The sequence below is a fragment of the Saccopteryx bilineata genome, chromosome X (genome assembly GCF_036850765.1).
Source record: "Saccopteryx bilineata isolate mSacBil1 chromosome X, mSacBil1_pri_phased_curated, whole genome shotgun sequence".
In the NCBI taxonomy this organism is placed as follows: domain Eukaryota; kingdom Metazoa; phylum Chordata; class Mammalia; order Chiroptera; family Emballonuridae; genus Saccopteryx; species Saccopteryx bilineata.
The window spans coordinates 113,437,228-113,455,778 of NC_089502.1; the positions used below are offsets into that span (position 1 = coordinate 113,437,228).

Consider the following 18,551-nt stretch of genomic DNA (forward strand, 5'->3'; position numbering starts at 1 on the left):
ATAAGTAAGAGCCCAGAAATAAACCCCACCTATATATATGGTCAACTAATATTTGACAAGGTAGCCAAGAATATTCAATGTGGAAAGGGTAATCTCTTTAATAAATGGTGCTGGGAAAACTGGATAACTACATGTACAAGAATAAAACTGGACCCCTACTATACACCACTAACAAAAATGAACTCAAAATGGATTAAAGATTGAAACATAATGGCCTTGGCCGGTTGGCTCAGTGGTAGAGCGTCGGCCTGGCATGCGGGGGACCCGGGTTCGATTCCCGGCCAGGGCACATAGGAGAAGCGCCCATTTGCTTCTCCACCCCTCCTCCTCTCCTTCCTCTCTGTCTCTCTCTTCCCCTCCCGCAGCCAAGGCTCCATTGCAGCAAAGATGGCCCAGGTGCTGGGGATGGCTCCTTGGCCTCTGCCCCAGGCGCTAGAGTGGCTCTGGTTGCGGCAGAGCGACGCTCCGGAGGGGCAGAGCATCGCCCCTGGTGGGCGTGCCGGGTGGATCCCGGTCTGGCGCATGCGGGAGTCTGACTGTCTCTCCCCGTTTCCAGCTTCAGAAAAATACAAAAAAAAAAAAAAAAGATTTAAACATAAGACCTGAAACTATAAAACATAAAATATAAAATCCAGCAAAGAAGTTCCTTGACATTGGTCTTAGTGATGATTTTCTGAATATGACTCTAAAAGCACAGGGAACAAAAGCAAAAATCAATAAATGGAACCACATCGAACTAAAAAGCTTCCGCATAGTAAAAGAACAATCAACAAAATAAAAAGGCTACTTACAGAATAGGAGAAAATACTTGCAAATCATATTTCAGATAAAGAATTGATATCTAATATATATATATGTGTGTGTATAAACTCATATAACTCAATAGAAAAACAACAAAAAACTTGTTAAATGAGCAGAGTATCTTCATAGACATTTTTCCAAAGAAGAAATACAAATGTCCAACAGTACATGAAAAGATGCTCAACATCACTAATCTTTAGGGAAATGAAAATCAAAAGCACAATGAGATATCACCTCATATCTGTTAGAATGGTTATCATAAAAAAGAAGAGATACCAGGTGAGGGCAAGGATGTGGAGAAGAAAGAATCCTTGCACACTATTGGTGGAAATATAAATTTGTGCAGGCAATGTGGAAAACAGTTTGCAGGTTCCTCAAAAAATTAGAGAATTAATATATGCTCCAGCAGTCTCACTTCTGGGTATTTATTCAAAAGAAATGAAAACAGGATTTCAAAAAGATACCTGCATCCTCATGTTTACTGCAGCATAATTCACAATAGCCAAGGAAGTAGGAGGTCATAAGGCAGACCTTGCCAAGTTGCAGACATTTTGGTAACCACATAACAGCCATTCCCCTCTCCTTCCTTCTTTCTTGTCAAAATCTGCATCTAATGATAGAGGTTAGAAATGAAGTACACTAGCCTTCCCAGCCTCCCCTGAAACCAAAAGTGGCCACTGATGAAGTGCTGGGCAATAAGGCAGTAGGAAATTCTTCAAGTATAGAATGTTCTATATGATTTTTTAAAAGATACAATAAAAAAGCCACACACTCTCCTTTTCTACTTTGGTGGTATGGGGCCATGATGATTGGATGGCAGGAGCCATCTTGCAACCCTGAAGAGTAATACTGTACAGCTCTCACCCTGAGAATAGCAGAGAAAAAGGTTGGAAAGGCTTGGGTTCTGATGATTTTTCAGAGTTGCTGAAACAATCCCAGAATGACCTAGCTCTACATTCCTTGTCAAGTGAAGTAATAAATGTTCCCATTGCTTAGATCATTTTTCAATGGACATTCTTTTATTTACATCCCCAATTATAGAGCTGCTAACCATCTGCCATAAAAAAGAGCTGAGAACCCAATTAACATCACTGCAATAGGTGTTTGTTTGTTTTAAATCATAGCAGGAAGATATATTCCTTGTATTGGGTATAGTTTTCTATGTAATGTTCAGAATCACTTCTGATTTTGTTAGTACAGATAAAACAGAATAATACTGATTTCATTAAGCAGCTACTATGTGCCAAGTACATACGAGACACTTTATCTGGGTGAATCTTCACAGCAACTTCCAGACAAGTCCCCCTTTGGCTGGGAAAATAAAATCACATCTATATTTTCTCAAATCTTACTTAAACGATTTAACATTTCCTTTTATTACAAATGCAGACTACAAATTACCAGTAGTACTTGGAACTTTGCCATCTATAGAAATCACAAGTCTATTCATATCATAGTGCAGTTCTTGAAGATATCTTGAAATAAAAATAAAAGTACCATAATGCAGGCCCTGGCTGGTTGGCTCAGCAGTAGAATGTCTGCCGGGCATTGGCCCAGGGTGTGGAAGTCCCGGGTTCAATTCCTGGTTAGGGCACACAGCAGAAGCGAGCATCTGCTTCTTCTCCCTCTTGCCACTCCCCCATCTATCCCTCTCTCTTTCCCTCTGGCAGCTTTGGCTTGAATGGTTCTAATGGTTCTAATGGTTCCAGCAAGCTGGCTTTGGGTGCTGAGGATGGCTCTGCGGCCTCACCTCAGGTGCTAAAATGGCTCGTTTGCCAAGCAACTGAGCAGTGGCAATAGATGGACAGAGCATCTCCCCTTAGTGGACTTGCTGGGTGGATCCCGGTGGAGGCACATACAGGAGTCTGTCTCTCTGCCTCCCTGCCTCTCACTTAATATAAAAATAAAAAGGTACCCTAATCCTTAGACCTGCTACCAAATCTTGTTATTTAATGTATTAATAAAGAAGTACATATTCTATTGCATCACACATTTTAAAAATGTTTTGGTAACAGAATGTCAACATAATTGGCTTCTTTTGTAATCCTATGTGTTTTACTTTATGCATCTATAATTTTATGACAAGAAGTATCACAGGTTTAAACAGATTTATAAAGGAGTTCTTGGCACAAATGTTTAGACCCCCCCAGTAACCAGTCCTCATTGTGACCATTCTTAACACTGTTCAATCCACTTTCCATACAAAATAGGCCATGGTGAGCTTTTTAAAAGATAAAATGAAGACATTCCCTTGTTTAAACTTGAAACAAATGCAAACTCCTAACTATGACTGACCAGGCCCTTCAGGATCTGATCTTAATCTGCTTAGGGCTCCTACCTGGTCTTGAACTCCTCTATCCCCCTAGCCTGTGCTCACTCTGCTCCAACCATGCTGGCCACCTTTCATTTCTTTAAAATCTCCAAGCAGTTTCCCACTTCAGGGGTTCTGTCCTTGCTGTCCCCTCTGCCTGGAATGACTACTTTTGAAGCAGCCACTTCATCCACATGCTTCAGCGATGAGCCAGGAAATCACCCCCACAAAGAAGCCTTCCTCACTAACCTGTGCCAAGCTCCCCTCCGCACTCCTGCCCTGCCCCCAGTTATTTCCTCCTTACTTACTTTAGAGCACTTATAACAACACAATTATATTGATTTTTGTTCATTACTAAATCCTGGCATCTAGCAAGGTACCTGGCACAAGTAAAAACCAGACATTCATTGAATGAATGAATAAATGACAGAATAAATGAATAAGGAAGCTATATATTATTAATCAATTTTACAAGTAAGGAAATTGAGGCTCAAAGATGTTAAATTATTTGTCCAAGGTCACCCAGTGGCAAAGTTATTTTAACTGTGATCTCTAGGCCTCCTCTTAACCCCTTCTTCATAATTTCTAACTTCCTTTGCTCTGCTACATTTCAGCTAATTTGTAGAAAGCAGAATAGACCCAATACAAGTTTTTGTGATGTGATTTCTTGGGACTTTAATGCCCATTGCTCAAGGATATCTGCCTAACCCTTAAAGTTGCTCCCCTTGAGGATTTTCAGGAAGGAATATATTGCCTGGGTATAGGAATTCTTTCTGTTTCTATCTCTCTTTACATACTCACAATTTTTTTTTCATTTCAGTACCTTATAAACCTAAATACAAACAATGAAATCAAATGCAAGAAATAAAATTTAAAAAGGGTAAACTAAGGAAGAAAAATATTAGATAAACCCAAGGAAAATGCTAATATACAAAAGTACCTGTGATAAAAAAAAAAACTCTACACAAGCTTACGTGGACCACAGTTCTGGCCATACACTTCTTAAGAGCCAACATAAATTAAACACACACACACACACACAAACACAATCAGTTACATGACACATTATGATGTTTTTAAAATTCAATTTCTAGAAGGAGCATAACTATTCCTGTTTCTAAACTCTGAGAGAAATTCCTCTTATGGTTCCTCATAATGAAAGCATGGTAGGATATAGTAATCAGTATTCTAAACTACAATCTTATAAATAAATATATCAAGCTTCATAGAATGGTATATTCTACCTACATAGCATTGTATTGTCTTGCTATTCAAAGCACGGACCCTGGACCAGTAGCATCAGCATCATTTGGGAACTTGATAGAAATACAGAATCTCAGGCCCAATCCCAGGCCTGCTAACTCAGAATCTGTATTTTATTAACAACCTCCACAGGTGATTCCTATGAACATTAACATTGAACACGCACTGGTCTAATGGTTAGGCTTGATCTGAAGCAAAATTTTTAAGAAATTAATATTCATTTATTCATTTATTCAATAAATATTTACTGAGGCCTTGGCAGTAGGAAAGGATTTTTTTTTAAAACATGGCACCAAAGGCACTACCATAAAGGAAAATATTGATAAATGAGACACCACTGAAACTGGGTGTTAAAGCAAACTATAGAGTAAACGCTATTTGCAACATCACCAAATAAAGGAAAGCTGAGAACATTAATATATACCAGACACCATCTTAATGCTGGGAATATAGCAATGAAATAAAAATTCTCCTCTTATGGAGTTTACATTCTAATTGGAGAAGACATAAATAACAAAGTAAGTAAAATGACGCAAGAAAGGAGTATATGTCAGGGGATGCGGTTGCAGTTTAAATAGGGTGGACAGGGAAGGTCTCATTAAGGAAATAATGATCTGTACAAGGTCAGGGAGCTAGCTATAAAAAATAGTTAAAAGTATTTCAAGCAGAGAGAACAACCTGAGACAGTAAACACCGGAAACAGCAAGACCAGCGTGCTTGAGGCAAAGTGAATAAGAAGTAGAGTAGGTATTCAAGGAGCCCAATCGTGTGGGGCTTTGTCTGCCATTTTAAGTGTCTTAGCCTTAACTGCGAGAGAGATGAGAAGCCACTGGAGAAAAGATAATAGGGAACCATTACAGGATGAGCAGAGAAATAACATAATGAAAAGTGCTTCTAAGATTACTAGTTTCTCAGAGGTACATGGAGCAGCTTTGAATGAGAAAATCCAGCACAGAGTATATTGCACTAATTCCAGTAAATGGTAATTCATTCAACGATTAGGTGTCAAAGACGTGCCAAGTAGTGTGGGGAGGATGCAGACCAGGGTGATAACTGAGGAATATACCAGAGGAAAATGACTCTAAATGACATTGGAGAGGAAGAAACTCAGGACATAATGACATTATTAATAGAAAACTGACAGAAGTTCGCAATTCAATTTAATCAAGGTTTATGGATCATCTACTGAGGGCAAAGTCATACGCTATGTAGGATATGGGAGTGGAGACGGTGCAGAAGACTTCTATTTTTCCTTCAAAGGGCTTCCAGCCTGGCGTACTTAGCCCCTGCCTTTCCCCTCCCTTCCAGACCTGAACTTCATGGACTGTGCCAACTGAGGCTGACACAGACTAGCTGATTTGCTCAGGTGAAGAGCTGTTTCTTTACCCTCAGAGCTGTTGTATCTCCTAGGAACAGGGGCCAAAGCACCTCAACCTGATTAGTGTAAAAAGACAGATCTGGTTTGGCAGACGGGCAGAAAAGAGGCCCTAATAAATGTCTTAGTGGACCAGCCTGGCAGACTGTCCCTGGGACCCTAGTTTTGGGGAATGAAGACCTTCTGGTCTGTTTCCAACTCTATGACCTGATAGGTCTCCTACTCTGCCATTCCATTCTGGAGCAAAGGTCCCAAGGCATAGAAAGGGAAAGAAGCAAGTTTAAGGAAAACAATTGGGGGAAAAAAAAAAGAATTTGAAAACTGTCTACCACCAGACTGCAAGGTCTGAGAAGATGTAAATGTATGCAAATGTATGTAATTAGCCCAGTAGCCTTCTAAAAGTTTTTATACAACTGGAAGGGCCCTTGAGAAATTGCTAGTGATAACAGTGACTCAGACGCAGTGTGAAATATTGCAAGACAACTTTGTCACACAAATCTTTGCTGCCCTGCTAGCACAGTGCAGTCTTTGGTTATCTTTTCTCCTCACCTCACTTGAATCAACCTCACCTGCTATAAATAAAAAAGAAAAAACTCAACTCTGCCTCTGTAAAGGTTATCTAAGTTAATTACACATTTAAAACACAATGTGTACCTTTAATTTTTCTTCAAATGCCTCTCACACCCAAATAAAGACAAGTTAAGTGTGTCACTCCCTCCCTAGAACAATATTTGGCTTCAGTGGGTTATGAATGAAAGAGCCTTTCCGTTCTAGTTTCTATGATCCTACGGAGAATTTTGTTTTCCCCTACTCCACAGGAACTAGCATATTCTCTTCGAATATTCACACACTGAATTCAAAGTTAATCCAGGGGGGAAAACCCTATATTTACTTGTGAAATCCAATTCACTTCAAGGAGCTATTGGCAAGCTATTTATTAAGAAAACCTGCCCTGTCAAGTACGTTGTTGTCGTGACCATCCTAACGAGGCTTTTTAAAATGAAAAATTATTTGATTACAATGAGGTACAATTATGTCTACATTTATGTATTTCAAAGAGAACACCCCAGCAGATATGCATTTTACAAGAGCTAGGAGATGAACTGAATAGTAAGTACATCAGACCTACAGCTGGGCAGTTATTTTAGTTACAGATCCGGGAGTCACAGAAGCAAATGACCTCCACATTACTTTTCTAGTACTCTAACATTCCAGAGAGCTTCAGCTTTTGACGGGAGAGTCAAAAGAAGGGAAATCACTTTCATTTTTGAAGTTTTAAAAATCTTACTTGAAAGGGCCTCCAGTAAGCTTTTGGGCAAAGAGGCATCTGGGCAGATGCCACATTCAGTGGAAAACCCAGACAGCGGAAAGAGGCGCACTTCCAACAACTGAATGATAGAAAGGGAGGGGGTGGGGTAGACAGACAAAAGCAGGAGATAAATCCCCAAAAAGTGAAGAAATGTCAGCGCTAAAGAGTAACGGAGAGGGAGAATGCCCACGGGCACTGCTCCTGGAGCCTGGAGTCCCGGGAAGGGCGGCGGGGCCGGGCCGGGCAGGCGGCGATACCCCCCGGCGGCCGGGGCTGCCTCTTACCTCTTGGGCGAGTTTCTGCTTGAGCACCAGTGCGGCACACAGGTAGCCCGCGCGGCCCACGAACAGCTCGTTGGAGCCACACTCCAAGAAGGAGACCGGCGTGCAGACGGCGCACAGAGCCCGGAATTTGCCCAGCGGCTGCACGTAGTCGGACCGGCCCAGGGCGTGGTACACAAGCGTGGCCACTGTGTACACGCCCGCGCCCCCGAGCAGAAAGGCTGCCCGGGTGTCGACGTCCGGCTCGCCCCACTCCTCCGCCCGGGCGCACGCGTCTATGAGGCGCTTGGCGGAGCGCAGGTAGCGCTCCCGGGCCGAGGCAAAGAGCGGGCTCTGCGAGACGTGGTAGAGCATGTAGGCCACCCCGGCCACGCCGCCGTACAGCCCACCCTGGCAGCTGCTGACCGCGGCCGCCGCCCCCCGGGTCTCAGAGCTGCCCCCGAGTGGGGGCAGCTCCTGGAGGATGCGCTCAATGGTGGCGGTGACCAGGGGTGCCACCGCCTCCTCGCACTGGCCGGCCAGCAGGCTGCCCTGGTAGTCATCGAAGCGGTTGGCGAAGCAGCGCTTAGTGTCCATGCTGCTGCCTGTGCCCCTCAATGCCGAGCCGGGGTCCGTTTGGGGGTGCGCCCTGCAGTCCCACGCACCACCTCTCGCTTTCTGAGGCGCTCGGATGGCAGTAGATTCAGCGGGGATGGAGCAAAGAGGCTGAGACGGGAGGTGACAAGAGGAGGCGGGCTAGAGGAAGAACCACGGAGCGCTTTGCCAAGTGGGCCACCCGGCTGCCGCGACGCTCCCGAGTGGCCAGGGCGAGCGCGGGGCGGTGCGTCGTCCACCCCCTCCCAGAGGCCGCGCCCTTGCCGTACGCGCCCCCTCCTGCGCCGCCGCAGCTGGGCTGCCTCTCCAAGGGGCCGAGGTGATCTCCAGCAGGACCCACGCGGGGACCGTGCCACTCCTTCTGCTCCGCCTCCAGCTCCTCCCCTCCTGGCAGAGAGCCAGGGATGCGCCGGACACGGATCTAGAACGCTGAGGCTGGGAATAAGCACACCTGGCAGTGGAGGTGAAGACCTGGAGTCCCGACCATATTCAGTGCAGTTCTGGAGTCAGCAGATAAACGTCACCTTGGGGTACATTAAAACTGCAGCATCTGAGACTTTGCTCTAGACGTATTGAATCCAAATCAGCATAACAAGCCCCCCCCCCAAGTGATTCGTAGGAACATTAACGGTTTGAGATGTCGTTGAGCTAGAATACTAGGAAAAATTGAGAGCCCTCCTGAAACTTGTTTTTCATCTTGGTCACTTTGGAGTTCTCATTGTGAATATTTCAATCTCAAAGGCTGAGAAGTTTGAGTACATCCTGTTTCATACATTAAAATGGTGAAATGTCCCATAGGAAAACTTTTTCTTGGCCGTGGTTGTTGTGACATTTTCCTTGGAGTATACAGAAATAAAAGTTCAAAGAACTACACCAAGTTAAGGTAAGAAAGCTAGAGTAGGGGCTCTTTCTCCTACTCTAGAGACCCCTCATCCCCAAGTATGCATAGTAAGAGCCCAATAAATATCTGAGATCATTGACTATAATATAAAGTTAATATAAGGGTAAATGTTGTGTGAGAATTTTAGGCATTTTTACCCTTTTCTGCATGTCTTGAGTTATCTCTTTCCCTCTCTTCCTTCTTAATCATGTTTCTTCTCTTCTGCTTTCCTTCGGCAGACATTATTGAGGATCTCCTATGAGTCCTGAATCTAGAAATAGAAGGATAAACAAAAAGGACATGGTCTTGGACCTCTCTGAGCTTATACTCTGTGGGAAAGGCAGAAAATAAACAATTACACAAAGAGCGTTTGCTCAGCTGTTTTGAAATAATTCTTCCTTTCCCAAAGTGTCAACCAGTGAAGGCCAGAGGTTACCTCTCCTAGGGTTTTTGCATGTAGATAGGGACTGTGCAGACAACAAAATAATAAGTGATTCATGGGAAAGTTTCTGACACTCTGTGGGGAGAACACCTGCTCCAAGATTTTTGAAAGAGCAGTTTTGTTTGGAGGCAATCTTTTCCCTCAAAAGTGTTAATTGTCTCAATGATTTGGAAGCAGTGATTTAATAGCCTGCCCCTTTGTCCTTGCTTGATGCATTCTGGAAAAGGAATGCACTTTGCCAAGATTACTGCCAGGACTGACATCCACATAGTGGATGACATTACCTCCATCCTCCTATTAACACTGCCAGATCAGGTTTATTTTAATTATAAGAAGAAGTTATGTTCACTTTTAGCCAGGGCTCTTGATGTCATTTACTTAATTCCTAAGCAGTGTTGTTTGTTTGTTTTTCTGAAGCTGGAAACGGGGAGAGACAGTCAGACAGACTCCCGCATGCGCCCGACCGGGATCCACCCGGCACGCCCACCAGGGGGCGACGCTCTGCCCACCAGGGGGCGATGCTCTGCCCCTCCGGGGAGTCTCTCTGCAGCGACCAGAGCCACTCTAGCGCCTGGGGCAGAGGCCAAGGAGCCATCCCCAGCGCCCGGGCCATCTTTGCTCCAATGGAGCCCTGGCTGCAGGAGGGGAAGAGAGAGACAGAGAGGAAGGAGAGAGGGAGGGATGGAGAAGCAGATGGGCACTTCTCCTGTGTGCCCTGGCTGGGAATCGAACCCAGGACTCCTGCACGCCAGGCTGATGCTCTACTGCTGAGCCAACCGGCCAGGGCCAATGTTGTTTATTTTAATGTTATGACTCCACTACAATACACTCTCCTTGAAGGTAGAGCTTTTTTTTCTTTTTTTTTTTTTTTTTTTTTTTGTATTTTTCTGAAGTTGGAAACGAGGAGGCAGTCAGACAGACTCTCCACATGCGCCCGACCGGGATCCACCCGGCATGCCCACCAGGGGGCGATGCTCTGCCCATCTGGGACGTTGCTCTGTTGCAACCAGAGCCATTCTAGCACCTGAGGCAGAGGCCATGGAGCCATCCTCAGCGCCCAGGCCATCTTTGCTCCAATGGAGCCCTGGCTGCAGGAGGGGAAGAGAGAGAGAGGAAGGAGAGAGGGAGGGGTGGAGAAGCAGATGGGCACTTCTCCTGTGTGCCCTGGCTGGGAATCAAACCCAGGACTCCTGCATGCCAGGCTGATGCTCTACCACTGAGCCAACTGGCCAGGGCCATAGGGTAGAACTTTTTGTTACATACATTTACTGATATGCACCAAGAGCTTAGAATAGTCCCTGGTACATGTAATAGGCACTCACTAAAAGTTTGTGAGATGGTAAATGAATTGCCATAAGAGAACTGAAGGTGCACTGGAGTATACACTACAGAGTGAAGCCTTTGTTGAAACTTTAACCTCACTTTAACTCTATTGCTTTCCTGGGTCCTTTTTGCTCTTGTGAATGCAAGAATACAAACATTCTGCAGTTTCTGCCTCCTTACTTGGTTTCACAAATAAGTCTGGCAACCTCTATTTTTTATCTTGAGCACAGTGACTTCACAATTCTATCTTTAATAACTAACCATGTGTAGCATATTATATTTTACAAATATGTCCCCAATAATATCTCCTATCCCACATATTCCTCTACAATGTGACTTTGACATTCCTTTCATCAGTGGGTAAGGTATTTATATACCCCTTCCTCTTCAATATGAGTGGGCTTATGGTTCACTCATAACCAGCAGAACATGATGGAAATGATACTACATGACATCCTGGGTTAGGTCATTAAAAAATGATGTAGCTTCCATCTTACATGCTATAACAGTCATATTTGGAGCCGTAGCCACCTTGTAAGAATCTGACTACCCTGAGACTGCCATATTGTGAGGAAGTATGGGCAACATAAAGAGATCGCTTGTAGGTGTGTCGTTCAACAGCCCAGCTGACAGCACCAACTGACAGCCATATGTGTGACCCATCTTGGATGTGCAGCTCCATGATAACTGACATCCCAAACCCTTCCACAATTCCTAACCCACAATATTATAAGAAAAATGAAATAGTTATTTTAGGCCACTAAAGTTTTAGGGCAATTTGTTATGTTGGAATAGTAACTGTAATATCCTGCTAACTTCCCATCATCCAATACCATGGAAGTACCTTATAATCAATAGTGCCCACTCAGCAGGGCAATGAGTAGTTGGACGGAGGGATATTTGGGGGGAATCTGGACCAGGAAACAAGAAATATGCAGATACACAGAAAATTGTGTTTTGAAGTAATAATTCTATTTTGATTTTTTAGAGACAGCAATGACCCCACAAGGAATATGCAGCCTGGACAAAATCTTGCCACAGCTATTAATTTTGCCCTTCTCTGCAAGATTTCTCCTGAGAGTTTCAGAATCTTTAGCAGCATTTGCTGACAGCTCCCAACACATGGTTTCTGTGATCTTGCTGAATTACTCAGTTCATAGTTCTAAAGTATCTCCTTATTATGCAGACTATGCAAAACTATGGATGAAAAATAGTTCTAAGTGGGTTCATCAAGGAAATCATGTAAAAATTATGCAAAATAATCCAGGAGAGAGTATTAAAATCAAAGGGTTCCTCTTATGCAAATCATTGCTATCTAAGGGTAAACATGAAAAATATATTGGTAATTGTATAACTGTCAAACTTCAATATTTAAGTTTTAATGTATTTTTTGAGATGAACTATCTTAAAATATGTACATTCATAATACTTCACATTCTGGAAACGGTTTAACTAACTTAATCAGTGCAATGTTCAGTCCTTAGAGTACATTCTCTTTAAAGGTGCATCTCTGATTTATTAGTTTAGCAACCTAATTGGCCACTTCTGCTTCAGCTCTTTTGCCTGCCATAGGTCCTTTTCAAAACAGCAGCCGAACTGAGAGAAGTCAGATCCTGTGTTCTGACCGGTGTCAATGTTTCGCCTGTCCTTCAGAGTAAAATCCAAAATTCCCGGGATGGCCTAAAAGGCCAGTGCCTTCTGGCCCTTATTAATTCTCTGACCTCTCCTCTTATCCTTCTTTCCTTTGCTCCTTCAGTTCCAGTCATTTTGGCCACACTGATATTCCTTAAACATACTAGTCATAGTCTTAATTTGGTGTTTCCTTTGCAATTTCCTATTCCTGGCATGCTTTTTGAAAGATATACTCATGGCTTGCCCCTCACCGCTCTCTCATTGAAATCTTCCATGACTTATTATTTTAAATTACAATCCTTTTTCCAACCATTAGTATCTAATAACTATATCATTTTACTGATTTATGTTGTTTCTGGTCTGTCTTCCTCCACTAGCATATAATCCCCACAAGGCCAGTAGTTTTTGTCTCTGTTGTTCCCTACTTTATCCCCACATCTAGATTAATGCCTGACATTATTTGCTCAAGAGATATTTACTGTTGTTTGTGATACCCTCCACAATATCAAAAACTTTTGCCAATAACTAATTGATGGCTAAACTTTGTTCTCTGATTTCTCAATCAGTTCCTTGATCCTGTTCCTCTGCACAAGCAGCCATAAAAATGTGCATTTTAACAGAGTATTTGATTATATTTTTTGTCTATTTTCTCTATATCTGGTATTATCAATATTAAGCATTTTATAACCATTATATATCAAACACTGTCACGATGCAATGGCAGAATTAAAAACAAGGTGTAGTAAGTAAGTGAACTGGCACTCATCACTTCATCTGGACGGACAGTCAGTTTGATAAATTACATCGGCCAAGATCAAGTAATAATGCACACCCCAGTTTACTGGATATGAAAAAAATATATGCCAATTAGACCTTACGTACTATAATATGTGTGTATGGATGTGTGATTTGAATGACCTATAATAAACCATCGCTATATAGGGCAGTATTAAAACAGATATGTCTATATTTTAAACTGTGGACCTGTATAAAGTTATCTTAAATCGGCAAGTAGAAATGGAGGCATTTCTTTGGTCAAAGTAAATTCTTTAACTTGAAAATTACAACAGATTCCTATATGTAGTTATTTCTAAGTTTTACTCAATATTTAGGATGTGAAAGGGGAAAGATTGATTAATAATCTCTGTGGTGTTATAGTTCAACAGCTGTCAAATAATAACCAAGTTATAAATAATATATACATTAACACTCCTGCTTTTTGTCTTATGATAAACCAATATTTCTACTTCGACATGTATAGTTCTCATTGTTGAAAGAAGGTTCAGTATCAGTAATAAGAGAGTTTATTCTCTGATACAGTCAATATCTAGACATTTGAATAAATGCAAGAGGTGGTAATTAAAAGGTCAGATGTGTCTCAAGTAATTGATATTGATTATGACTCTGGAATGTCCATGCTCGTACTTTTCCAACATTTCTCAATATAAGCTGACTTTTCAAGACAACTTAAGCCAGCATTCCTATGAGATACAATAAATGATATCCAAAAAGAACCTCAGTCTCAGCCCATAATCCAAAAGGCAGAAAAATCCGTTATCCGATGATCAAAGAAAGCTAACTGCTTTGAGGTCAGCAAGGATTAACAGAATCATGGAGCTGTAAGGATCCAAGAGATCATCAATATTTTTCTTTCTATTAATAATGAGAAAACTGAGACCCAGTGGCAGTCATACAACAGGGAGTTACTGAATGGTTGTAAAGAGGAGAGTGATGGGTTCATATCTGATTTCGAAAGATCACTTTTTTTTGGAAAAAAATGGAAGATACATTTTAAAGGAAGAAGATATCTCAGGAAGGTAAGTAGAATAATCAAGAAATGAGGAAATCAGAGCTAAGTCAGTAGCAGGAAGGATGGAAGAAACTTAGAAGAAATCAATAGATATTAAACAGGTAGGATTTACGGAGTTTGATTATCTATGGGATGTAGAAGTAAGGAAGGAGAAGAGTCCAAGATTGTGGCTGGTTTCTGCTCTGAACAATTAGGTTAATGGAGGTGCTATACACTAAGCCAAAGGATATAGGGAGTAAAATAAGTATTGGGCATGAGGGGATGGACAATGTCTAATTCAGTTTTAAGTATGACTTTACAGTCTTCTAATGGTAGTGTGTGTGTGTGTGTGTGTGTGTGTGTGGTATTATACATATGTTTTTTTTGTATTTTCTTTTTTTTATAATTATATTTTTTTAATGGGGTGACATCAATAAATCAGGATACATATATTCAAAGATAACAAGTCCACGTTATCTTGTCGTTCAATTATGTTGCATACCCACCACCCAAAGTCAAATTGTCCTCTGTCACCTTCTATCTTGTTTTCTTTGTGCCTCTCCCCACCCCCTTGCCCTCTCCCATTCCCCCCTCCCCCCCGTAACCACCACACTCTTATCAATGTCTCTTAGTTTCACTATTACGTCCCACCTACGTATGGAATAATACAGTTCCTGGTTTTTTCTGATTTACTTATTTCGCTTCGTATCATGTTATCAAGATCCCACCATTTTGCTGTAAATGTTCCAATGTCATCATTTCTTATGGCTGAGTAGTATTCCATAGTGTATGTTTTTAATAAAAATTTCAGAACTTAAGTCCTGAAATACAATAAAAATTTATTAAGATTGATTAAAGAAGTCTGATGGAAGTAAGCTCTAGAAATGGTTAATACATGATGATAGAAAATTATCTGACTTTGTGTGATGGGCACACAACGCAATGAATAGTTCAAATGCTATAGAGATGTTTACCTGAAACCTATGTATTCTTATAGACCAATATCACCCCATTATATATAATTTCTAAATAAAAACAATATATTGGTTAATATAGTGCCCTAGCTGGATAGCTTAGTTGGCAGAGGTTGCTGGTTCAATCCCTGGTCAAGACACATACAGGAACAGATTGATGTCTCTCTCTGTCTTCCTTTCTCTAAAATCAATAAAAATAAAAATAAACATAAAAACAAAATGGATTAATATAGTGATAATATGGGGAAAGGTATGCAGTTCGCCTTCAGAACAAGGTCTGTTGTACTTGCCAATCTGGCTTTCATTCCCTCTTCTATTAATAATATCTTGAGTTTCCTTTGAGAAACAGCTATCCCCATTCCTATAACATGTTATTTGAGAAAATCTAGACCATTCCTGTGTCCCCACGAATGAATAAATACCCCACATTCTGCCCAAGGAGAAGCAATTCTGAGCATCCTTGGCTTAAACCATTGGGAAATCTGGGATTGCCAAAGTAGAAAATTTAAACTTTGAAACTACCAGTGGCCACTTTATTACTTCAAGAAGAAAGCAGGCTGAAGATAGAACCACACAGAGGGAAGCAGAACTGATTCATAGACAAAAAGTGTGACCTGATGATATTTTAGCACAATTGCCCTGGGCTTTACCTGCAATTATGAGGCCCATTGCTTTCCTTGTTTTGTTCAAATGAGTGTCTGTTATTTGCCAAAGAAAGAGATCTAGACTAATTCAAGTATTTTTAAATAATTTAAAGTACTTTACTGTGATTTGTTTAGAGAAGCAGGGTAGGCAGGAAAATAAGCAATACATATGTTTGGAAAGATGGTAGAAGCCATGTTTGAGGGGTTGGTTGAGAACAATAACTGACTGAGAACAGCTCTTCAGCAATGAATGAGTAGAGGTTTTGAAATGAGACCTGATGTCAAATTCTTGCTCCACCAAATCTAGCTGTGTGACCTTGGGAAAGTTATTTAACCTTCCTAAGCTTCAGTTCTCTCATCTTTAAATTGGTAACGATGATAGAATCTGTCTCACAGAATGGTTAGGATAATGCCTTTAAAGCATAATGCCTTTAAAGCATTTAACTTGATGTCTGGCTCTGAATAAATGTTAGCATTTATCTAAACTCATTATTAAGCATTTAGTTGCTTCAAGAAATGAATTCCTGCTGATTACCACCTAACCTCTTTCATCTTTCTCTTTTTCTACTTTGGTTCTTCTTAAGAAATCATTCTTTTTTGTTTGTTTGTTTGTTTTAAATTTAGGAATCACTTATTCTCAGTGATTACTAAATCAAACATACTCCATTTACAAGCCTAAAGATTTTTTTTAGTGTGACAAATTCAGCTTCTAAGGTTAAAAAGAAAAAAAAAAAAAAGGCATGCTGTGTTTTTCACTTTGATGTGATCAGCAGTAATAAAAATTCAAGTTGACAAATTTTGTTGCTGATATATAGCATAGAATAAAATTAATTCTTTTCAAAACTACCTGGTTTCTGCAGAGGTCAGAGTAGGCAGTAAAGTAAAAAGGTGGCCTAAAGCCATGAAGGTGAGTAGATCTAAGAAAGGATAAGCAGGCACTACATGAGGAGGATGTTTAATTCAGTGATTTTTCTATCTTTTAAGTACAATAGACACATTCTACAATTTCTCCTTGTTTTGTCAAACTCTCACAACTGTGACAAAAACTCCGCAAGACGTCTTTGGTTGTTTTGGTTATTTGAACTGCTCCTGAAAAAAATAATATAGAAATTTGTTTTATTATTGGCAAGAAATTGTGCATGACACATTTAGTTAAAAAAGAACAAAAACCAGAATTTTCAGTTTCTAATAACATATGTTTTTTTCTTTCAATTAAGAAGTTCCAGAAAAATTGTCAATATAATCTTTCTATTTAACCTGAAGGTCAATGGCTCATATATTGTACCTTAAAATTCACACTAAGAATCTTCACATAACTGAATCGCCAGGCCACCACTACTCAGTAAAATTGTTTTTTATTCAGATGTTGATATTAGGTTTTTTGTTATTGTTAGGAGTGCTGTACATTTAGATTTTGAATTTTGCATGAGACATACAAAGTTGGATTTCAGACATATAGTGCTTGTGGATGCAGAAGATATAAGTAAGTATATACAAGTGATAAGTGTAAAAGCATCCAAGAGATTGGCCTTCTGTAAAATGGAACCTAGAGATAAGTCAATGAAATAGAATATTGTGACAGTCTAGTAGGTTCCTGCTGCCAGATAAAAGTCATTAAAAGCATAGATATTTATTTAGTCTCACTACTTATTTTTAAATATGAAGTCTATTATCTCTAAAAGCTTTATTTCTTTTGCCAAATGCTTAAATAGAAATAAAATAAGACCATTTATTTAATAGAAACTGACTCTGGTTTCTGATGTGAACTAAGTATCTAGACCAAAGAAAGATATGAAGTATGAGGTTTTCTAAAGGATTAACATCTAGATGTCTGCTCTGTTCCTAATTAACCACAATAGCACAAGAACCATTGTTTTCTTATAAGTAAAAACAAAAATAAATCAAACAGGGAGACTTCGTTTCCTGGGAACTGTATTTTAGATATTTTCATTATCTTTAAAATTTTTTTTTAAATAAACTATTTGGGAGAAGAAAAATACTTTTTTTAATTTCTAAAATTTTTATAGGATTTATTGGAATGACATTGATTAATAAAATTACATAAGTTTCAGGTGCACTATTCTATAATACTTCATCTATATATTGTATTGTATATTCACCACCATAAGTCAAGTCTCCTTCCATCATCATTTATCCCACTTTTACTCACTTCTACCTCTCCCCACCCTCTTTTCCTTCTGGTAATCACCATACTGTTATCTGTGTCTATGGGTTTTTTTCCTTAACCCCTTCACTTTTTTCTACCGAGACCCCCAAACCTCCTCCCCTAACAGCTTTCAGTCTGTTCTCTGTTTCTATGAGTCTGTTTCTGTTTTGTTTGTTCGTTTATTTTGTTCACTAGATTCCACATATAAGTGAAATCATATGATACTTACCTTTCTCTGACTTTGAATCTTAGATTTATATTGTCCTATATTTGTAAAGATTTAAGACTTCATCAAATATTAGCTACCACCTGAAGCACGCATCTATCTGCATCAGTTAGGATTAGATTTAGCTGCTTAAAAAGAATATATAAAAAATTCTGACCACAATTGAAATTTATTTCTCTTTCTTATTAAAAAGAGTTAAAAAAAAAAGAATCAAAGATATAGAAAATGACATCGTCAAGATGGTAGAATAGAAGCTTCAGACCTTCCTTTCTCTCAGGGAAATACTGATTCAACGACAATACATAGACCATGTGAGAAATTCAGAAGCCGGTTAAGAGGCTTCCATACTCAAGGCAAGTGTGAAACCAGTTACTTTGAAGCCCTTAGAAAAAATTTTAGCAATCTCTTGCAATAGTCTTTGCCCCAGCACAGTGCCATGTGGTCTAGAGCAAGCTCCTAACTCCTGGCTTCCTTGTGGGGATGGAAAAAGATGACTGGATCATACATCAAACGTTTTGATTTTCAAGGGTTGCCAGAGAA

At 40.3% G+C, this 18,551-nt stretch overlaps 1 protein-coding gene across 1 annotated transcript in view; it reads right to left on the bottom strand.

Moving 5' to 3' along the window:
• LANCL3 (LanC like family member 3) overlaps nt 1–8,119 on the bottom strand; it is a 130,758-nt gene extending 122,639 nt beyond the window's left edge. Inside the window, exon 1 of the mRNA XM_066249608.1 lies at nt 7,344–8,119. Coding sequence (XP_066105705.1) covers nt 7,344–7,916 — 573 coding nt within the window. The 5' untranslated portion in view covers nt 7,917–8,119. The remainder of the gene's footprint in view (nt 1–7,343) is intronic.
• Nucleotides 8,120–18,551: the final 10,432 nt, after the last annotated feature.